Here is a 21,310-nt window from a genome sequence, read left to right on the forward strand (position 1 = left end):
TCCCCCCTCGCGAAACGAAGCCAAAGTCAAAAGCACAGGAGAGAGATGCCAGGGTCTTGTTTCAAATATATGTTCTCGTGTGGTGGTGATGGACTTTTCAAGACTACACAGCAAATTCGAGGGAGCTTCTTATGTAACTGTCCAATCTCGAGGCTCTGGAAAGAGAATGAAAACATACGTGCATCTACCAAAACATTGAAGATTCTATTTAAAACCTACAGTGACAGATATGCACCCTTCAGCGCTCACTCATGGTCCGCAGACCTTTTGGTCAATACATTATCAAGGTGCTCAAGGGGAGACACGACAACCTTCTTGAATCTGCTGCATTTTGCTCCCTCGGAAGTATTGACACTTCCAAAGCCTTCTCCCCACGTTGGATTTGGACCTATCTCGTCTGTATCTAGACAGGTCAAACACGCAGCCACAACTTGAGCGTACCTTTCCCCCATATGTACTGGTAGCTCCCTCTTCACAATCTCCCCAAGCTTCTGCTTGACGACGACCGCCTCGTAGTTTTCTTTTATGTTCATGCCGGCAGCTTCCCCCAGCGCACTCGGTTCCAAGCTGCCATCTTTCAGCACCGAAAATGACCTCCACAGCCCAATCTCAAGGAGGCAAACGCCCATGCTGTAGATATCGTGGCCTATTTTGGCGGTTGCTTCGGTCTGACCGTGTTGTTCGGGGTGTCGATAGACATCTCTCGTCCAATCTTTGGGAAAGTTGCCGAGGGGAGCGCCGCGGTGCACAACGTGTTGCCAATGAGTGAGATACAGACTGCCAAATCCGGGCGGTGTGTGGGCGTTTGATACCTCACAGCTGAGAGCGACCGAGTCCTTCTTGCTTGCCATCTTATCCTGTTCGTCACGAACCGAGTCAGGCAAGTCCTCCGAGCTGTCGTTTGACCGGGCTCCCGGCCAGATAGCCCCCTTTCTCTTCACTTTCCGCGGTACGTTGCGTTTCCGTAAGCTTTGTTGACTGCTCTTCCGTGTAGCCGCCCTGTTACCCGCACCTCTGTCTCTTGACCTCCTATCCTCGATATCCTCTCTGTCCCTTTTTCTTGCACTGAAGCTCATTGTTCTTTTGATGGTTGTGCCAATTTCCTTGATACCCGTAACAACCCGGTTGATGCCTTGCTTCAAGGTGTTGCGTCTGGCAAGTCCTCCCCCCGGTGGTGCAGCTGCCTCGGGCGGCTCGGGCGGCGCCGGTACCTCTGAAACCCGCGTTCCGCCAGAGGTGAGGAACAGAATGGTGTCGCTGCGGATAGAACAGTGCGCAGCCAACCCATCGGAATGGACCTTGAGTACCGCTTTCGCGAGCTGGAGTGTCAGGGAGAACCGCGCCTCGAGGGACACTTTCTTGCTGTCGATCAGCTTCCTCAAGGTTTGTAGATCTTTTGAGTCCTTAGGAAGTAAATAGATCACCCTGTACCCATCAAAACCAATACAGGGCAGAACTCCCCGCAAAAAGTCCGTGTTTTCCAAGTTGTCGGACGTCCACCACAGTCTCGTGGCAACGTGTCTGGCGAGCGCTGTTGCCTTTGAAGAGTTTCTGTAGGTTTCCACAAAGACTCGCACCGGATAATCGGAACGATAACTCGGGGGCAGCACCGCCAGGGTGGAATACCCCCTTGGCCCCAAGTCTTACTCTTCATGACCCTGGTGTAAAATAAGTTTGAATTCGCGTCCGTGGTTGAGCGGCTTCAGCTTGAGAGTGTGCATGGCGAGATTGACGATGCTCTGTAGGTTGTCGATCCCACCATTTATGGTCTCAAATTCGTTCATGACTGTGTTTCTAACCCAGTTGCCCACTGCACGCGCAGGATCGTCTTGTTTTTCTGTTGCGGATCCGGCACCAATCCAATAGCCTTATCGAGCTTGCTGTGGAGCTCTGTTATGGCGCTTCGAATAGTCGTTATGTCGTTACTGGCGAAGTTGTTTTGGTAGCTGTTCAAACCGCGGCGCAAGAGTTTCAGCCTCATGGTTCCAAGTTGGCCGTCAAAAAGACGCATTGTGGCAGCCGCTTCTTCAGCCCCCGTGTAACTGTTGACAAAACTGCGAAGCCTTTCGGCCAGGCTGATAGAAGCGTCAATGGCCCCCAGAATGTCAGTCATGATAACGAAGGTTGGGCTGCTCCTGCGCGGTTGGTGTGTAAAGTGATCAACGGGCCAAAAGCCGAGCTGTTGGGAGACAAATCCTCAAGTGGCCGGAGTCCGGACATCTTATCAGCTTCCAGCAACCCAACAACAGAACCTCTAGGTGGGGAACAAGTGCCTTCCTTGTTGACGTGGCCGGGAGAAAAGAGAATAATGCATGTAAGGCTCTGACTAAAAATGCAGCCAACCCCCCTTTTGGTCACCACAACCAATCGCGGACGCAGTCCAAATCTCTTGGTTGTACGATGGCTGCAGATTCAGTGTCTTGAACAACCAGTGATAGCCATTTCTTCCTCTCGCGCCATTGATATACTGACATACACCACAACCTCAAGGGTCCCAAAGGTAGCGACGTGGCACTTGGCGCTGACCAGTGACCTCAGCCTATCGCGGCTACAGTTATCTGAATAGATTGCTCAATGAGTTGACACAAAGGGCCAAACTGTCCCCTCGAGATACTCAGTAATCCCCGATGCTGCAGACTTCAGGGAGGGTAATAAGCTGAGTTGAGATGGGATGCCGCTCGATTTATCCCATCCCACGGCTCCGGGACCTTCGGCTCATCCCCAACCCTCGCTGTTTGGCTCATCTCACCGGTTCATGAAGCTTCCGGGCGGTTTTCCAGCCCACCATCTTTCTTGGCAGGGTTATTAGCCACACGGCCGCCCTCACCCTCACCCTCACCAACTAGAGACTGTAGTCCGTGTGACAAGGGCTGGATATCAGGGTCTGGAACAGTAGTTCAATTCAGCTAACAATCTTCAATAGCATCGAAGCCCTTGGGGAAGAAAAGAAGAAGATCTAGGAATACAAACAGGCCCAGAAGACACGTATTTATCCATCACTAAGTAGTCCGTGCCCTGTGGCCTCACCCTTGATTGCCTGCCTCACTTCCAACCACTGGCTCACGACGTGCAGGTAGATAGCAGTTGGGCCGTGGTGTGGCCGGTTGGTCCGTTGACGTGTGACAGTCCGGGATCCCCTAAGTTAAGCTCAGGGGTCGACCTAACGACAACCTCAACACCACAAACCCAGCCACTACCAGTATTCTAGAGATTTAAAAAGCCTTAGGAAATATAGAAATATACCACACGGCGTAAGATACAACGGGCGTTGAATGTAACCAACCCCACAGAAAAATCAAGCAATTTTGGCTTATCCCACAGTACCATCCCATCGGATAGGTAAGATGAGACCGTCCCATCTCATTAGCCACCATGACTGGAGTGAATCTTGGGCAAAGTACACTGGAAACAGGTGTATGAATAACGAGATATGTACAGGGAGAGACTGAGGGTCTCTAAACACACACAGGTGGTTGTAGTTGAGGCAACATGGAAAAGACGAAAGGAAAGGAAAGGCAAGACAGCCAGTTGCTGTGAAATTCACATATGTTGAGGTTGGCCATATTGGCCTAAGACAGAGCTATTCAAAAGAGTGTACGTACCGCACCCACAAATATCCATCATTTTTGGACGAGATTTGATTCTTGAAAATCAACACCTCAGCAAAACTTTCTCGCACAAAGTCTGCCTTGTCGCCGCACTGTTGGTGGGTGTAACATGAAAGGGGTGACCGTGAACCGGCTTTCATGGGTCCCTCGATGTCCGGTTGTAGCACAAGATTTCCCAGTCTGCCTCGAGTAGACGAACTCCAAATTCTATGGCTTGCTGCTGCTTTGGGAATAATTTTAGCGTGAAAGAAGGCGAAAGCAGGCCAATCAGAAGCCGTTCCGTGCCCCCGGCCTCGACGTCGCCGGCTCCGGACCCACTGCGACGCCAACAAGACCGGAGCGACGGGAGGGCGAAAAAGTTGAATGGCTAATTTCCAGTGCCATCAGAGAAAGAACTAGATGTGAAACCTAGCAAGTACATATCTCCTACTCAGCGGGGGGGACTATTGGGCGTATTGTCTCCAGTGAGCAATGTTAATTCCTACTCTTCCACAGATATCCTCACAGCAACTAACCTCCTCAAAAACTACATCGCCCTTCTTCCACCCAACGTCACTCCTGCTCCTCCTCCTACTCCTCCTCCACCTCCACCCCCTGAAACCTCTCACCAGCAAACCACTCCACCGCAAACCAAAACTCTTCCAAAACCCCCTCAAACCCCTCCTTCAGCGCCTGCACCACACTCCTCTCCCCCTCCTCCCTCAACTCCTGATCATCCACAAACCCCAACCCCTCCGCAATAAGCACCCACGCGGCCGGCGAAGGCGGGTACCCAACCTCCACAACCTCAGACCACAAATCCCAACAGTCCACCTCCCGCCCAAACACCGTCACAGTCTCGCTCGGTTCAGGTAGTTCATTAAACTCACTAAACATACGCCTTAACTCCAACCAGGACTCCCTCGAGGTTATCAACCCATTCATGTTCTTCCGTGATCGAATCCTAGCTTGCTCGAGCTCTTTCCGCTGCGCAGGCGTCGGAGCCTGCGGTGTTTCCGCTACTGCGGCGGACACCTGAGTTGAAAAGGCAGGGCTGTCGATATTGGGGGCAGAGACTTGCGTTAGGAACCCAGAAGAGGTCTCATTGGTCGCCGGCGGTAGTGGTGTACTGCTAGAAGCACCCGCTGTTCTCTCGGATTGCCCCCCCTGAGTAGGTTTTAGCGGGGTAGACGCCCCTTTCCGTGCCTTTTCCGCTCGAATCCGCTTCAGCTTTCGTTTCAGCTCCTCTTTCTGGCTGCCTGATGGCAATGGTGGCGACGATGCCGCACTGGCAGCTCGGGGTTGTTTCTCCCGCTCTTCCACCCAGCTTGAGGCCTGGGCCTGGTCTGCTGTACTCGTTTGGCTGGTTGACTTGGCTTGTTTTGCAGCTTTGGCCTCCGCCATCTTTCTCTTTTTTTCCCGGAGTGCCTCATATTTTTCCTTGTCTTTCTGGCTCAATTCCAGTTGCGTTGTGGGCGGTGCCGTGGGCGTGCGGGACGGAACAGTATCACTGGCGGTAGACTTCCGCGGTCGCTTTGCTGGCGGCAGCTCATCGCCGGAGCCAGAATCCCTTCGTTTCGACAAGGTCTTGACGTATCGATTCCGCCACGACTGCCAGGTATGATGTGGGTACTGTTCTTCCAGCTCTTTGTATGCATTCTGCCCAGACTCTGACCCTTGCCACCTACCCAGATGCTGAAGCAGAATCTCATCATCTTGATTTGTGAATTCCCTCCTCTTAGCCAACTTCTTTCCGACAGTCGACGATGCAGTCGATGGCGGTGCAGCTCGTGCATCACTTGACGATTTAGACTTGACTAGCGTCGGGATGGGAGGCGGAAGCGGGTGGACAGACTGTTGTGGTGGGAGGTGTAAAAGTTTCTCAACGTATCGTGACCGCCAGGACTGGTAAGTGTGGTGAGGGTACTAGAAACGGATAGTCAGAAACAGCCGCTATTTGTGGTCAACGAGCCGTCGTACCTTTGCAGCCAGTTCTCGATAGATGGCATTGCCCTTGATGCTCTCCCCGGCCTCTTCCTTCTGCCTGATCCAGCTCAGGAGCATCTGATCATCTTTCGGTGTGAAGGGGGTTTTCGTACCCTTCTTGACGGGAGCAGAAGAGCCGACTGGAGTCGCAGTTGGAACAGCAACAAGATACTCCTCCTTGTTGACAATTTCCCCCTTGGAAACGCAATCCTCGACAAATTTGGAAGAGACAGCACCAGCCGGAGCACCATGTGTAATGAGATAGTCCCAGATCAGCACATCGGCAAACTTCTCCATTTCTACGATTTTGCCGCCATTGTTCTGTGTCATCTGTTAGTCTTTGTCAACCACAGATGGTGGTGGAAACACCTACCTTGATCTTTCCAAGAACCTCACTGCGAAGAGGCAACCGCCTGGATACGAAGAACTTGAGACCATTGAACAGAGTACCCTCGTAACATCCATTGACCCCCTCGTAGACAATTGGTTGTGGCATGGCAGCGGGGTGGCGGCTAACCCTAACCCTTCAGGGTTGTCGCTTACGAGACTGTGGTGCTCGATGCAGCTATGCAATGGGAGGGGCCGCTGATCGCTCAGAGCATCATGGGAGATCCCCTATTCCACTGCATATGATGGCCGAAGTGGCGTAGCAGAGTCGAGCAAGCAGTCTTGAGGGTGAGGAGTTGCGAGCAGTTGGTCGCCGTCAAAGACCCGATGTGGAAGGGACCAGGGTTAATTGTGGCGCCGAGCGATTCGCAAGCCAAGTGTCTGCGCTTTCTGTCCCACGGCTTGAATATTATTGACACTGCTTCGGTTGTATAGAAATGGGTGATTAGTTGTAAGTAATCCAGTAGAATCACGTCGCCCAAAAGCTGTCGATGGTTGGGTTATTGAACAAAGTTGCTTTTTTTCCGTTTATTCATGCTATCTGTTGGCACGCGTCAAGTTGGGGTGTCGCGCAATCACGAGACGTTGGAAGTGGGGGTGTCAAAAGGTCGAAGAAAAACGGGGCTTCTCGAACAAGCTGGGGTTCTTGGGTTTGCTGATGTAAGCACCGCTTCTTCAGCTCATTGAGGCCTCGTTTTCAACTCGTTCTCACGACTCGAACCGGTGGACTTGAGAATGAGAATGGAAAATAAGAATCGCGGCTTTTTCTTGACATCTTAGATATATATATATATATATATATATACATATATATATTATCGAGCTCTTATTCGTTTAAGCTTTTTCGAGATTCCTCTTTGCGCCGCCAAGTTCAGCTCCACACAACGCCGCTCGCTCACTCATCCGTAAGGGACACAACCAACGTCCGCCGTTTGAAGCTGACCACCATGGGTTGTATTCCATCCACATAACACCGAAAAATGCAATAAAGTCTCCTGTTCTATTATTCAGTAATAATAGTCAAGAGGGGTGCTCAAACTCGGCGTCAAAATGGGCGTCATCGCAACGGTGGCTACTGTGGTGTTGGCCATCTCATTCATGGTCTTTGTCACCTTTTTTGGCCGACTACCAGCACTCAGGTAAGACACCCCAGACTGTTGACCAAGGACCATCTCTAATACATACCCCAGAGGCACACCAATATCATGGCTTCACAAAGTAATATGGGTCCACTTCCCGAACCTCCTCAAATCCATCGACCGCCGTGTCACCGGCGGCCGAATCTCCCCAGCTTGTGTCCGCTTCGGGAATTACATGATGTACGACCGACATCCATCCGTCCTGGTACGCCCCCCCCTTTTCACCCCTCTTGTGCTGGTTTCTCACTAACCCCCCACAGATATTCTTCCTCCTCCTCCTCTCCATAGGCGAAATCCTCTACCTCCCTACCGCCTGGCCTCAACTCACCCCCCTCGTCAAACTCACCGGCACCGTCTCCATCATCCTCCCTTACCTCTTCCTGTACCTCGCCGCCTTCACCGACCCAGGGTACATCACCCCAGCCAACCACCCCCAGGAGATGTCCCGCTACCCCTACGACTTCACCCTCTTCCACCCAGGCAACGAATGCCACACCTGCCACCTCCTCAAACCAGCCCGAAGCAAGCACTGCTCCGTCTGCAAGCGCTGCATAGCCAAAAACGACCACCACTGCATCTTCATCAACAACTGCGTCGGGGCCAACAACCAGCACTGGTTCATCTTGCTTCTTCTCTCCACAGCCGTGCTGACAGCGTACGGCGGTATTCTGGGTGTCTATCTCATGGCCAAAAGAATGAACTTTTTCTTTCCCTACTGGGCGTTGTTGCCTTGGAACGCCAATAAAGGGGAGGGCATGCCGCTGAAAGACTGGCTCGTCATCTGGTCGTGGGGTTTCCAGAACCAGGTCGGCATGGGGGCGGTTACCTTGCTGGCGGGGCTGACGTCACCGTTGGTTTGGGGACTGTTGGGGTATCACGCCTGGCTTGTCTATTGCGGGACGACCACGAACGAGAGTATGAAGTGGAGCGATTGGAGTTATGAGATGAGGGAGGGCTTTGCGTACAAGAGGAAGATGCACGGGCAGAGGCAGAAGGACCTGAAGGTCGAGCCGGCGTGGACGAGGTGGCCGGCGGAGACGGAGCAGGTTTTGGTCAGGACCGAGAGCGGGCAGTGTCCGGCGGAGGATGACCAGACGCTGCCCGGGTATGGGCCGTGGGAGGCGGTTTGGGGGTTGAAGGATGTGGAGAATTTGTATGACATCGGGTTTTGGGATAATTTGGTGGATGTGTTGGTGCCGGGGTATAATTTTCGCGATGAACCGAGTGGGAAGAGACAGAAGGGTGGGCTGAGGCAGAGGAAGAAGAGGAGGGCGAGGAGGATATACTTGGCTTGAGACGGGCTGGCGGTGGTTTGCATAGCGCCGGTTGAGTAGCTAAGCTCCTGGGAGTTAAAATTTCTTGATCCAAAATTCCCTGGGTATCAAATCTACATCTATCCCGAACTCTCATGCACACATCCATATATGATAATACTACAGTACATAATAAATACACCCTCAAAACGACGGATGAAGCCTCTTCTTCGGCCTCGCCTTCTCCCTCTCCATCAACGCCTCAATGTCATCAAACGAAACAATCTCGGGCTCCTCCTGCTCCACCTCCACCACCTCCTTCTTCCCCTTTCCGACCACGATATCCAACCCCGGCACCACAATCTTCCTCTTATCCTCCACCAACCCAGCCAACCTGCAAATCGCCCATCTAGCCGTCTCAACCCCCAACCCCCCATTCCTCGGATCCCCCGCCCCCGTAACCCAAACCTCCCTCTCCCACCCCTTGTCTCCTCCCTCCAACCAAGTCAAACTCCTCCTCTCCGCTCTCCTCAGTTCCTTCCAAACCCCCACCAAAACCTCCCCTATCCTCTCCTCCGCCCCCCCTTTTCCCTCCCCATTTTGTTTCCTCTGCTCCACCACCGCCGCATCAACAACCTTATCCCCCTTGGTGAGCACAACCACAGTCCTAACATCATGATCCCTCAAGTTCCCCAACACCATCCTATCCTGCTCTTTAACCCCGGTCTCGGCATCAATCAGCACCACCGCCCCCTTGAGCATCTGCCTTTTCGCCAAATATTTCTGAATCTCCACCCCCCAGTCCTTTTTGGACCCCAAGCCATAACCAGGCATGTCAACCATTATCAGGGCGTATCTCCTCGGCTTCTCCCGTTGCATATACTCCTTCTGCGCCTCCCTCCTCGCTTGTCGTGTCGCTCCCTTCACAACGGCTTCTCTTTTGGCTTTGATCTCTTCAAGCGCGGAAGGGGGTTCGGGGGGTGGGGTGCCAAACCCGTAGCCGTTGAGGGTGACTGTGCAGCCTGCTTTACGGGAGGTTATCGCGCTTCCTTGTTTTCGCGCCACCACTCCATGGCTGTTACGGGCGGATGCGCCGAGAAGGCCAGAGAGGGCGTTGATCAGAGTTGATTTTCCGACGTTGGAGCGGCCGATGAGGCAGATTTCCGGCGTGTGGGTGTTGACTGGCAATTCGAGGAATCTGCCCGCGGAATAGAGGAATTTGGGGCCGCCTTTGGAGGTGAAGATTCCTGTTGCCTTGGCGAGGGAGGATTTCGAGGGGGGGGCCGGGAAGGGGAGGCCGTTGGGGTCGTTGGAGGGTGGGGGGAGGTAGGAGGTTGATTCCAGCGGTGGGATGTACTCCTCTGTTGTTTGTGAGAGGGGTGGTTCGGGGTCGAAGCCGGGGAGGGGGGGGATGGAGTGCCGGCGGGGCCCGGGGCGGGTTGCAAAGGTTCGGGTTGGGAGGAGGATGTGATGGGTTAAGAGGAGGGAGCGGGGGGGGCATGGCGAGGAGGTTGGGGGTTGCGCGGAGGGTCGCCATGGTGGGGATTGGTTTGGCGGCGACGGCGTGGTTGTTGAGAGTGCTGCTGTCGGTCGCTGCCGTCGCAAAGCGGGATGCGATTTCAATGTCAATCGCTTCCAAAAACAGGAACTCTGCCTGCCGGAAGTGCTTATCTTTGGCTGTTGATCCGATAAGGGTTGGGGATATGTAAGCACCTCCCCGCCAAGCTGGGGTATTTTCCGAGCTCCTCTCCAACAGCTTTCCATCTTCCAGCTTCCTATAACCACCAACAACCCGCCCGATAGCCCGCTCAGAATGTCCCACCTCCGCACCCTCTACCGCTCCCTCCTCCGCGAGCTGCCCCCCCGACCGGTTCTCTCCTCCCCCCGCGCCGACCTCCACCAGCACCTCCGCGACAACTTTGCCTCCTCCTCCTCTGAAAAGAAAGCCGACATCGCCGAGCAGTACCTCTCCTACCTCAAAGCCCAAAGGACATACGTCACCCTGGTCGAGCGGTACAACCCCGGCATGGGCATGGACGAAGAAGAAAGAGTGCGCCTCACCGCCAGAAGGGTGGGGATGGATCTTCCCAAGGAGTATGGGATTGAGAAGGGGCAGAAGTGATTATTGGGACATGGCGTTGCGGCATTTACATGGCGTTTTTGGGAATCTAGACTGGCGTGTTGGAATCATTTGGCTGGGATGCTTTGGGCGTCTTGGACAAGCTGGAGGGGTGTACAATTGTGTAGGATGTGGAGGAGTGTACGATAGGGAAATGCTCGTGCTGCCACGACAGAGGTAGCCTTGCTTGGCAGATATCTGGACTGTACAGGACTGGGGGAGGCATTGGCAATTCCTGTCAATCAATTGGCGGATCACTTTGTGGAAGGGGATGTGTTGCGGGCATCTTTCCAGCGGATGACCAAGACAAAGGAGTCCTGTTCTAGCTGACGTCGTTGTCTCTCTCCAAACAATCCTCCATCCTCTTATGGTGGCCGGCTAGGATATGTCGCTGTTGCGTGGTACGTACACGCTGGGTTCCGCAATCAACGGATATCTTTTATCTGTGCCAGGATTCAAGACTCAAAGCCAAATCAGGCAGAGTTGGTTCTCGGACCGGTGACAGCCCACGCCTGGAGATTGATGCTTTCTGGGTCGAAGACAGTTGGATTCATCGAAGCAAAAATGGAGCTCTACATCCAGTGGGATGTTTATCTATAGTAATGGCAGCGTATTTGAGGCAGCTGTTGCTCGCGTATGAAACCGTTATATTTTGAACCATGTACAAATAAAGTTCTTGTCTTTTGTCAGCCATCCTCGTTATGCTCGCTTCTTCCATGTGCTTTTCTTTTGCAGAAAATCGTGTAAAAATCAGGGGGTATCAACATCGTCCGTCTGCTCTTGTTCTTCCTCCCATCTCTCCCCCTTTCTCCCTCTTCCAAAATAATTATCCAAAGAACTCCAACCGATCGTCATCTTCAGCCCCCTAAACACCACCGACACCTCCCTCCTCAAAACTCTCATCCCACCCCCCCGTCTCCAACAACCAACCCCCCACCCGTTCCTTCACCCCGCCCACCGTCTCCCCCAGCGCACTATTCCACTGATCCTGCACAACCCTAACCTTATCCTTCAAATCATCCGTCAACCTCCCCGCCTCCTCCCGTCTCATCTCCTCCACCCTCCCCCCATCCCTCCCCTCCGCCTCCATCACCTTCCCCTTGGCAGCTACCACCGCCTCCTTAACCTCATGCAGCAAGCAAAGCAAGTTCGTCTGACTCTCGATAAACTGATACGTGCTCTTCTCCGCATGCAGCAACAAACTGAAGAGATACTGCAAAGGGTGCTCGGTGTAGCTCGGGTTCTCGGCCATCTCCAACGCTGGTATCTGGATGTGGAAACCTTCCATATCAGTCGGGATCTTGTCGAGGAGACGCTTGAGGTCGGGCGCAATGTCCCAAAAGGCGTTGAGTTGCACTTCCACACCCCTAACGACGGTCTCCTCGACTACATCGCGGAACTCTTGCGTGCGATGGAGGACTTCCTCTGCAAAGGCTAGCTGGCGTTTATTCGCGTCTTCGATGAAGAAGGCCTTGGCAGAGGCGACTTTATCGTCTTGCTGGGCGAGTTTGTAGGGGACGAGGACGAGGTCGCGGTAGTGGTCGTTGCGGGAGGAGAGGAGGTCGTACAACGCCCGGTGTAACGTTTCGCGGGCTTCAAAGATCCATTTGAGGAGGGTTAGTTTCTCCAATAGTTCAGGCTGCTCGTCGCCTTCTTCCTGGGGGAGGTTGGGGTTGGATCTGTGGGTTTCGTCGAAGAGGCGGGAGCGGAGGTTGTCAAAGAGTTCGGTGGCGGTGTTGATCCTGCTTTGAAGGATCTCGTTCACGGGCATTACGACGACGGTTTGGAATTCGTCAAAGTCAGACTTTTCGAGGTCTTTGAGTTTGGTGTGCTCGGCGGCTGTGGCGTCGGCTTCGATGCGGGCTGCGTCTGCGTAGGAGAGCGCGCCCGAGGAAATGTCTTGGTGGAGGTTTTGGCGCAGGGTGACGCGGTCTTTTTTTAGCGCTTCGTCGAGGGCGAGGCGTTTTTGGGAAGAGGATTGCTTGTAGGCTTCTTGGATGGCGGTTACCTCGGTGAGGTCACTGACGGTGCGGATCGAGGTGCGGATTTCGGTCAACTCGGGGTGGTTGTTGTTGACTGCTGGGTGATGTCGGGGATAAGGAGGTGGGAGGGTCACTAGACGGGATACGTCGAGGTGATCTGGGTTTGGTGTGTTGGGGGCTGTCGAAGATGAAGCAACCGAGTTGCGAGAAAGAGCCTGCGGTGTCATGGATTGGTCTGTATCGTGCCATCCTGTCTTTTCAGGGGGGTACCCGTGGGAGGCCCGCTTGCTTGAACCAGCAGGCGACAATTGCGGCTCATCGATCCATTGCAGTGCTTCTCGAGCCTCTTTAGGCACACCCATATATTTTGACTCCCGCTTTGACCTCTCTATCCTGGACGACGGAGCACCTGTAGAGTCGGCCTCCCACCACCTGCTAGCCGGCCGTCCCCTCGAGTCCTGCTCATCCACAGCATCACTGACGCTCATGCTGAGAATCGGCGACAACGATGGCATGTAGTTGTTTGAAGGCCAGTTTTGGTTCCCAGAGGGTGATGGTGACTGCTGCTGCTGCTGCTGCTGACTCAGAGACGTCGGTGTTTGAACCGCTGATGACGAAGCCCCATGGTTTCCTTCAAACGCAGATCCAATCGACCCACGATGCGATCTCGGTTCTGACGATTGTGGTGTCAACTCCACGGTCCCGCTGGTGGCCGAATTGATCGACTCTCTCCGGACTGGCATCGGCCTAAACAGATCACGGGTCAAGTCCAGCACCTCAGAACCCATCGCCCCAATGGCAGCACCGTATCGTTCCCTCCGTATCCTTGACTCGTTGACAAAGAACTCGGCAAACAATCTAACTCGCTCGGCATCGTTGGCGGCAGATGCTTCTCGGTCGGCGAAGGCTGCAAAGCGGTCAACAGTACCACGAGCAAACTGCTCGCTGCTCTGCGTGATCACCATATGCTTGGACACGGGAAAATTGTGTGATGGCGAAAGAGGAGCCGACATCGGCATGTCCGGCCCCATGCCCCGGTGTGTCGAGGACGACCTGCTGCCAGTGGGCGGGGTTGGCAACGCCCTTGGAACCGCATGTCTTTCAGGATGTTTTTGGGAACTGGGCGAGAGTCTTGTTGGTGTCACCTGGCCAGACACACCTTGAGAACCGGAAGCTCGGGGGGTCCTAGATTCTGGCGTGTCAATCGATTCACCGGTTTTTGGCGTCTCGCTCGTCCTTCCGGTCCTTGGCGTGCCTCTTCCGATTGTTAGGCGCCGTTGCAGCCCACCGGAGGACGAACCAGGAATCACAATATCAGACAGGCCATGAGGCGAGTGTGTTGTGTCCATAGACCCTCGTGTAGCTAGCCTGGTCCGGCTTTCGCTCCGCCGCTCCAGCAGCGTCTTGTCTCCCCTGACCACAGGACTCCTTCGGACAAGCCCACCTGCGGAACTGGGCGCCGAAGATGTAGCAGATTCGGTCTGCGCTCCAGCTCCTGAGCTTGCAACACTGGACGTCTCTGAAAGCTGAACGCCGACCGTGGCTGGTGAGTCAGCATGTTGTTGTTGCTGCTGCTGATGTTGCCCTGGTGGCCCAGGGAGGTTGTCGCCCTCTCTCCAGTTGGCTGGCGTCAAGGGCACAGGACCCAGAGCAGCCACTCCGGTTGGTGGTGGTCGGCGGGTTGGCGGTGAGACAATAGGGTCACTTCCAGATTGTAGCCGCTGCATGCTCTGAGATCTGCTTGACGAGGGTGGTGGCCCAGGTGGTGGTGGGGGGACTGGCATCGATGGGTCCCATCGATGCTGAGACGAAGAGCGTGATCTAGCTGATGTGGGAGTAGCCACCGCGGGTGTCGAGACAGCTCGTCGAGCGCCCGGGGCCATGTTCTGGGAGGAGTCGGAATCTGTTCGTTGTGGCACTTGGTAGGGTATCTGCAGCGTCAAAGGCCCTGGGTGACCACCAGCCGGACGAGACAACAGCCCGCTGAGCGAGCGGGATGATTGTTGCGGACTCGGATCAAGTGGTGCTATGGCTGGCTCGGGCTCACGACGTCTTGTCAGCGAGGGGAGGCCGAATCGTCTTTCTCGGGAAGGGCCCCTCGTTCCAGGCGGAGGCGGAAACGATGTGTTGGCCACTGGAGATTCGGTAGCCGCTCTCTGCAAAGGGGGATGTGGTGCTCGAGCAACTGAGATATTGGCAGCTGGACCCTGATCGAAGTTCATGCTCATCGGTCTGGCACTGCGGGGGGGTGAATATGGCGGCGGTGGCAGCGGTGATCCTACCAGCTCATCAGTCTTGTATTCAGAATACCGTCCCAAAACACTCACCTTGAGGCTCCTGGATGGCAGCCGTCTGCATCGGTTCCTGGCCAGGTCCCGCAGTCGGTGAAGTGATCCATTGCTGCGGATTGTATGGCTGGATGGCGCTCAATGGAGTTTGGTTGGATGAAAAGGCGCCATGAGAGCTGACTGACAGCGCCGAATGAGGTGTGCCGTTGTTGTGCTGAGGGTGGTATACACCCAACGATGCTGTGAGGAGCGGATTCAGTCCAGCACGAAGGCGCGCGGTCGGATCCCGTGAAGAGCTCATCATAGGTTGCATCTCGATGTCGTCCTGATCTCTCGTGAGGACTGAACCTCAGACGGACCCCAATGTGAGCCACGAATAGTCAGTCCCTCGGGTCTCTTGAGGGCCCCTATCTCCAGCAGACACCCAGTGTGATCTTTCCTAGACACTCACAGCCCAACACCACGCAGCGGTTTTGTGGTGCTGGCCACCTCGCCATACACAAGTGGGTCGTTTGTCGATTCGCGGGGCTGTTGATTACACGATCATGGTCAGAGCTCAAATAGGTGTTGCTGAGAGTTATCTGTATCGTGATGCTTCACGCCCGCCCTCGAATTCCCACAGTCGCAGTTGAGGTTGTCGTGATCAGAAAATGCGCGGCTGAAAGAAGGGACGGTGCAACTGCGCTGAACAAGCAGCAAATGGAACGTGGTGTGGTTCCGCGGCGCGGGTTGGGAGCGTTGCAGGAGATAAAAGAGGGATTCCTCAAGACCAGACTATGCCCCAACATGCCCAACCTATCAAGACCCCTGCATGCTGCCCGCTGGTGGTGTTCCCACTTCTGCTGCTGCTGTTATGGACCACGGTGCTAGCCCCGGAGTGGTACTACGGTACGTATATTAACAGTCAAACCTCCTGCATGGAAGAAGAGCGGGAGCCGGCCACCCGCTTTAACTCTTCTCCCAGACGGGCCTTCTCCAGAGGGGCTTCACTCCGAGAATTGCAATATATTGCGTACAGCCAGCTGGTGACCCTGGAGCGTGCTAAACGTAAGCATTCAGGCAGGCACCCGCTGGGACAATATCATGTCCCGTCTGTATTCTGCAGCAGTCCTTTGCAACTGCTCTCGATCTGCTTGTTTCCCAGGCAGGATGGCAGAGAGGGAGGGGGTTCCTCGACGGGGTTCAAACCCGGATTGCCCTGTGCCTGGACCTGCAAGACACAGACCAGACATGCAGGAGGCACCTCCTGGATCCTCGCACGGCTTCACCTACAGGTGTCTGCTCTGCTCCCTCTCCTCAAAACTGGTGATGGTTCCTGCGGTAGCGGGGGGGTTACAGAGAACCGTCGATTTGCTACTATCAGGAACGGGTCAAGTTACGGCCTGGCATTAACCTGTGCCATCTTTGATCTCTTGGCTTCCGGATTAACAGGCGTGAACTGGACCATAGTGGCGATGGGATGGCCGAGAGCGAGAAGAGCGAAAGGAGGGGTCTGTTGACTGCGAGACAGGTGCGACGGTGATTGGGCACGTCTGTCGTAGTCTGCCGGTAATCTATTCTTGGTTGCCTTTGGTTGTGGGCAAAATTCAGATTCCCCGCGATGATTCGCTCGACGCTGTGAAATGGTCGGTGATGCGTGCTGCCGGCGCTTAACCCCCTTGCTGATTCTCCGCCATATGATTCGGCTGCTGCTGTCGACGCATTAGCGGATGGCACATGCTTCCATCAGCAGTACGCGTTAGTCCATTCTTGGAATGGTGTCCGTCTCCCGGCTTGGGCTTCATGAGTTCTGGACAAAATATCGTCTTGAGGCTGTGTGACTTTTCTGTATGTTTTGATCTCGTTGTCTTTTCCACCGCTTTTTATCCGTACCGATGACCCAGACTCTTGGGGTCCGAGTGCTCGGGCCTCCTATACTCACACCTTGATAATAATTGTTACAACACCATGAACAGTCCACATTGCAAGCATCAATCACCACACCACTCTGGACAATTCACCTTGTCTCTGTCTCTGCTGTCGTAAGGGATTTGTTCCGCCTCCAGGCACCCAACTCAAGCCCGGAAGACCCCAACATGAGGTCTTGATTGCTTTCCTGGCTGCAGCTGCGTTCTCTCCAGCTGGGACGGAAACGCAGCCTTCGTTGTTCCCCTTGGGATCGAGCAAAGCAGAGTGTTTAGAATTGGAATCTCAGATGTTTTGAATAGGATTGATAACCTCTCCATGGTGCCGTGGGCCAGTCCTGTTGACGTCCTCCCTCTCAGCAATCGTAGACAACTAGCTAAGATGGAAGCTGTTGGTGAGATGAGGGTGGGCGGATCAGCTGTGTTGAATGTGGGGTGACCGCTTCTACCCCCACACTGTCGTGAGGTGAGTTGAAGGTTTGATGCCGAGCTTTCAAGATATAACCACATGATTTGACGATAGAACCGCATGGCATCCAGCACAACAAGTGACACCCCCAAGCAGAAATTCCTGCCGTGACCTGTATGTCAGTGGTGTTTGCCCCCCTTCCTGCGGCTCTGCATGGGCTCGGATTGTTGGTGATGTGATGGCCCAATGAGACCTGTGAGGTCAACACCGAACAAGCTGGGCAACCGTAGCTTCCCCACATCGGGCCCGATCGTTGGGAACAGGATGTGATCGGGTCCCTATAAATAGCAGTGGTTTCTCACTGGTGAAATGTTTTCCATGTGGATTCGAGGTTGAAGGGCGTCATGAGAAAGTTGATGATGTTAGTATGCGGCACCCTAGCCCGGGAAGACAGAGATCCGGACTGTGTTCAAGTCCGAGTTTGGTGCGCCGGGTTCGCGCCATCGCGGGGCATTCGGGTCAAGACTTCCCGTGTCTGCAAACCTGCCGGTGCCTCAATGATACATACGGAATGCAATGGTGATGATAGCGGTGGTTACGGATGATCACTCGGTGTGTGTGCGGTCTCGGGAAGACCAGATATGTGCTTCAAGGTCACCTCCCCATCCGGTTGGTGCCGAAGACTCGCTGCCCTGTGTGTAATGTCTAGTAACACACAAACTTCTGATTCCCAACCACCATGAGTTGAGCATGTGTGCCGGTCGAAAGCTCCGGTCGGGTGTCAACAGCTGCTGTGTCATGAGGGTCGAAATGTTCTCTCTGGCAAACCAATTTGGCCATGGCTATCAACATCAAAACATGGCAGGAAATCCGTGATACCGGGCGGAGGTTACGCGGACGCGTTGAGCTGCTGTGCTGTGTTTGTGAATCGCGTCCAGTGTGATCATCAGCCATGGCCCTTGTGTACCTGAATAATTGCCCATGGCTAGCTGGAATATCGAGTTGCCAAGTGACACATATTTTGATGTCCAAGAAGGAAGGCTGCAAGGCTGTTCAGCAGGATCAATTGGTCATTGTAAATCTGATTCATCAATAGCAAAAAGATCAAGCTCCTGGTTGTCCCTGTCGATCTGATTTTGGTGGTGTTTGATGCGGCATGTCAGATCTCGATCAGGCGGCAGAAACCGAGCTCCAGCCCCATACTGAGAGCTACCCCACTAAAGGCGGTCAGTGTTCTGCCTCTGCTCCCCGCCCAACTGGAGCCTGTTAAGTTTTCTAGAGCTTTCCAAATTGCTCTTTCTGACCCTTCCCCATTTTCTTCAATGGGCGCTCGCCCACTTCTTAAAGCCTTCCCCTTCTCTTCAAACATCAACAAACAACTTCTGAAGACCATCACGACCTTTCAAAGGTAGGACGCGCCCTTCTTCCCTCGACCAACCTCCCAATCGCTTGCTTGCATGATGATTGTTCAGCTGGCACCAGTCATAGGGCGACTTGTACTCCCTTCCCTTGATGACGAAGCTGCGGTCTACCAGGACCATCTCTGACCTAGCACCACCTCTCTCTTCTTCCTTTGCGCGATTCTTCTCTCGTACCGAGCCAATTGCTGACTGGAGAACACAGATCTGATTCTTTTTTTTTTTAGTTCCCGTTCCATTCCATACTTCCATTCCATACTTTTTTTTTTTAATTTACCGCGAAAATGGTCCTCCACAACCCCAACAACTGGCACTGGGTCAACAAGGACGTGTCGGTGTGGTCCAAGAAATGGTTTGATGACAACCTGACCAAGATCGAGGCCAAGGAGGGCGATGTATCGGCCAAGATTAGCAAGGTCGTCAGCATGGACGGCGACTGCGATGTTGCGCAGCGCAAGGGCAAGGTTATCACCATTTTTGATGTCAAGTTAACGTTGGAGTTCACAGGTACGTATTTCCATAGAATAATATCACTTTTTCCTGAGAACCCATTGCCAATCATTCCGTCCTGTGACTCCTGCCCATGTCGTGTTCGTAGGCTAAAACTCTGTCCTGCAGGCTCCACTGCCGATGGCGACGAGGTTTCGGGGACCATCACGGTGCCCGAGGTGTCGCACGAGCTTGATGAGGATGAATTTGTGGTAGGTTGCACTCTTCCCGGCCACAACGTGTTGTAACAGTCGACTAAGTGTCGCCCTTGTAGTTTGACATCGACGTCCACTCCGAGTCCAAGGAGAAGCAGGCTGTCAGAGATCTGGTCAAGTCCAAGATCGTCCCTCAGCTTCGCAGCGAATTCGTCAAGCTGGCTCCCGCCCTCATCGCTGAGCACGGCAAGGACTTACAGCACCCTGCTGGGTCGAACCCATCCAGCGGCTTCACGACCCCCAAGTACCACCCCCCGACCGGCGCCCAAGCCACCAAGGCTACTACCACAACCACCCAGTCCAATGCCGGAAGCGTCGTAAACACCACGACCGTGACCGATAACGAGGAGTTCCGTACCACAGCTGAGGAGCTTTACAAGACCTTCACCGATCCCCAGCGGATAGCTGCATTCACCCGCGCCCCTCCCAAGGTTTTTGAGGGCGCCAAGAAGGGCGGCAGGTTTGAGTTGTTTGGTGGCAACGTGTCTGGCGAGTACCTGGAGTTGGAGGAGCCCAAGAAGATTGTCCAGAGCTGGCGTCTGGACCAGTGGCCCGCTGGCCATTACTCTAAGCTCAGCATTGAGTTTGACCAGAACGACGTTGACCATGTCACGGTCATGCGCGTCGAGTGGACCGGCGTGCCCATCGGCCAAGAGGAGCCCACCAAGCAGAATTGGCTCGAGTATTACGTCCGCAGCATCAAGAGGACTTTTGGTTTTGGCACCATTCTTTGAGGACTTGGACGGGACCAGAAGGGGGAAAACGGCGTTGGGCGGATGGGTATGAGGATTTTGAACAGATCGCGGCGCACACAGTTAGAGCCAATGAGAAATGATGATGCATAATACTTCTGATTTGGGCCAGTGGTAAGGCAGATTGTGAGGCGTCTTATGTCACGACAGTTTTGGTCTCCACAGACGCGGGGTGATGATCACCGCAGAGCCTCATCGGCTTTCACACACACCTCGATTTGCAATGCTCCAAGAACTACTTCAACAACCCAGGACTCTCAACCTTTTCTACAGCAGCACGCAATTAGAAACCCATCGTTTAAAATGGCACCTATTTACAAAATCGCCCTCATCCAGTTCCAGCCAAAGGTATGAATGAGCCTCTCTGAGCCGGTGATGTCATCATTCCGATCTATTCGTCCCAAACCATTCAGCTCAGCTTTGTTGGCTAAACTAACCAACCCCCTGATAGGATGTGTCCCCCTCGGAGAACTTTTCCCTCTCGGCCTCGTACATCCGCAAGGCAGCCTCCCAAGGGGCCCAGCTGGCTGTTCTGCCCGAGTATCACCTCACCTCTTGGTGCCCCTCCCACCCAGACTTTCTCTCCTCCTGCGTCGAGTCTTGCTCTTACCTCTCTCAGTACCAATCATTGGCGAAGGAACTCAAAATTGATATCGTTCCTGGAACCATCTGCGAGGTCCACCCTTCGCTTTCGGCTGAGGAGGTCACTGCTACTTCTAGCACCGGCAAAGATGAAGAACGTCGGGTGGAGGTGAGGAACATGGCTTACTTCATCTCGGGGTTGACAGGGGAGGTAGTGGGACGGTATCAAAAGCGGAATCTGTGGCACCCCGAACGGGAGCATTTGACTGCCTGGGGGAAGGAGGGGGGTTGTCACAGGGGGTTTGATATCCCTGGGTTAATGTTCCCTGACGGAACCCCGGTGAGGGGAGGGATGTTGATTTGTTGGGATATGGTTTTTCCGGAGGGGTTTAGGGAGTTGATTGGGGATGGGGTGGAACTGGTTGTTATACCTAGTTTTTGGTTGGTGACGGAGGATTTTGGGGAGGGGGATGAAGGGGAAAGGGAGAGGGCGAGGAGGGGGGAGGAGGAGTTTTTACGGGGGGTGGTGGTTACGAGGGCGTTTGAGAATACGGCTGCGGTTGTGTTTGTTAATGCTGGGGGTTTGAGTCAGGTTGGGTTGCCGGGGGTTGGGAATCAGGGGGGCGTTATGGGGGTTGAGACGGAGGAGATGAGGGTTGTGGAGGTTGATCTTGGGCGGGGGAGGGGGTTGGAGAGGAGGTATAAGATTAGGGAGGATATGAGGGGGGTGGAGTGGGGGTATGGGGTTTATCATGGGGAGGAGAGGAAGGGCGGCGGTCGTTAGGGGCGAGTAGGTGCCG

The 21,310-nt window shown here is 54.2% G+C and overlaps 8 protein-coding genes across 8 annotated transcripts; 4 read left to right on the forward strand and 4 right to left on the reverse strand.

Moving 5' to 3' along the window:
- Positions 1-245: 245 nt before the first annotated feature.
- QC764_406180 (uncharacterized protein) lies at positions 246-2,113 on the reverse strand (the record flags this gene model as incomplete). The annotated part of the gene is made up of 2 exons (XM_062946908.1): positions 246-1,629; positions 1,800-2,113. 2 exons carry the CDS (start codon positions 2,111-2,113, stop codon positions 246-248), a joined length of 1,698 nt encoding a protein of 565 aa, XP_062800816.1.
- Positions 2,114-4,178: 2,065 nt separating this feature from the next.
- QC764_406170 (uncharacterized protein) lies at positions 4,179-6,552 on the reverse strand (the record flags this gene model as incomplete). The annotated part of the gene is made up of 3 exons (XM_062946907.1): positions 5,947-6,552; positions 5,568-5,894; positions 4,179-5,513 (listed from the first exon to the last, which is right to left on the reverse strand). The coding sequence occupies exons 1-3, from the start codon at positions 6,067-6,069 to the stop codon at positions 4,179-4,181; spliced, it is 1,785 nt and encodes a 594-aa protein (XP_062800817.1). The 5' UTR covers positions 6,070-6,552.
- Positions 6,553-6,654: 102 nt separating this feature from the next.
- Positions 6,655-8,550, forward strand: SWF1 (palmitoyltransferase swf1). Its single transcript, XM_062946906.1, has 3 exons — positions 6,655-7,099; positions 7,151-7,304; positions 7,360-8,550. The coding sequence occupies exons 1-3, from the start codon at positions 7,011-7,013 to the stop codon at positions 8,392-8,394; spliced, it is 1,278 nt and encodes a 425-aa protein (XP_062800818.1). The 5' UTR covers positions 6,655-7,010; the 3' UTR covers positions 8,395-8,550.
- Positions 8,551-8,556: 6 nt separating this feature from the next.
- On the reverse strand, positions 8,557-10,116 carry QC764_406150 (uncharacterized protein; the record flags this gene model as incomplete). The annotated part of the gene is made up of 1 exon (XM_062946905.1): positions 8,557-10,116. The coding sequence occupies one exon, from the start codon at positions 10,114-10,116 to the stop codon at positions 8,557-8,559; it is 1,560 nt and encodes a 519-aa protein (XP_062800819.1).
- A 49-nt stretch (positions 10,117-10,165) lies between these two features.
- On the forward strand, positions 10,166-11,286 carry QC764_406140 (uncharacterized protein; the record flags this gene model as incomplete). Its single annotated transcript, XM_062946904.1, has 1 exon — positions 10,166-11,286. One exon carries the CDS (start codon positions 10,166-10,168, stop codon positions 10,472-10,474), a length of 309 nt encoding a protein of 102 aa, XP_062800820.1. The 3' UTR covers positions 10,475-11,286.
- Positions 11,287-11,336: 50 nt separating this feature from the next.
- Positions 11,337-20,018, reverse strand: QC764_406130 (uncharacterized protein; the record flags this gene model as incomplete). The annotated part of the gene is made up of 5 exons (XM_062946903.1): positions 18,035-20,018; positions 17,772-18,001; positions 17,417-17,712; positions 14,781-16,429; positions 11,337-14,731 (listed from the first exon to the last, which is right to left on the reverse strand). The coding sequence occupies exons 4-5, from the start codon at positions 15,052-15,054 to the stop codon at positions 11,337-11,339; spliced, it is 3,669 nt and encodes a 1,222-aa protein (XP_062800821.1). The 5' UTR covers positions 15,055-16,429; positions 17,417-17,712; positions 17,772-18,001; positions 18,035-20,018.
- Positions 18,365-19,910, forward strand: AHA1 (Co-chaperone; the record flags this gene model as incomplete). Its single annotated transcript, XM_062946902.1, has 3 exons — positions 18,365-18,979; positions 19,091-19,173; positions 19,236-19,910. The coding sequence occupies exons 1-3, from the start codon at positions 18,757-18,759 to the stop codon at positions 19,908-19,910; spliced, it is 981 nt and encodes a 326-aa protein (XP_062800822.1). The 5' UTR covers positions 18,365-18,756.
- A 48-nt stretch (positions 20,019-20,066) lies between the features above and the next one.
- Positions 20,067-21,294, forward strand: QC764_406110 (uncharacterized protein; the record flags this gene model as incomplete). Its single annotated transcript, XM_062946901.1, has 2 exons — positions 20,067-20,276; positions 20,380-21,294. The coding sequence occupies 2 exons, from the start codon at positions 20,067-20,069 to the stop codon at positions 21,292-21,294; spliced, it is 1,125 nt and encodes a 374-aa protein (XP_062800823.1).
- Positions 21,295-21,310: the final 16 nt, after the last annotated feature.

This window comes from Podospora pseudoanserina, chromosome 4, assembly GCF_035222485.1.
Source record: "Podospora pseudoanserina strain CBS 124.78 chromosome 4, whole genome shotgun sequence".
In the NCBI taxonomy this organism is placed as follows: Eukaryota; Fungi; Ascomycota; class Sordariomycetes; order Sordariales; family Podosporaceae; genus Podospora; species Podospora pseudoanserina.

Coding starts and splice junctions, on each gene's coding strand:
- SWF1 (XM_062946906.1), top strand. CDS start 7,011: ATGGGCGTCATCGCAACGGTGGCTACTGTGGTGTTGGCCATCTCATTC. Junction 7,100..7,150: donor GGCCGACTACCAGCACTCAG/GTAAGACACCCC, acceptor TACATACCCCAG/AGGCACACCAATATCATGGC. Junction 7,305..7,359: donor ACCGACATCCATCCGTCCTG/GTACGCCCCCCC, acceptor AACCCCCCACAG/ATATTCTTCCTCCTCCTCCT.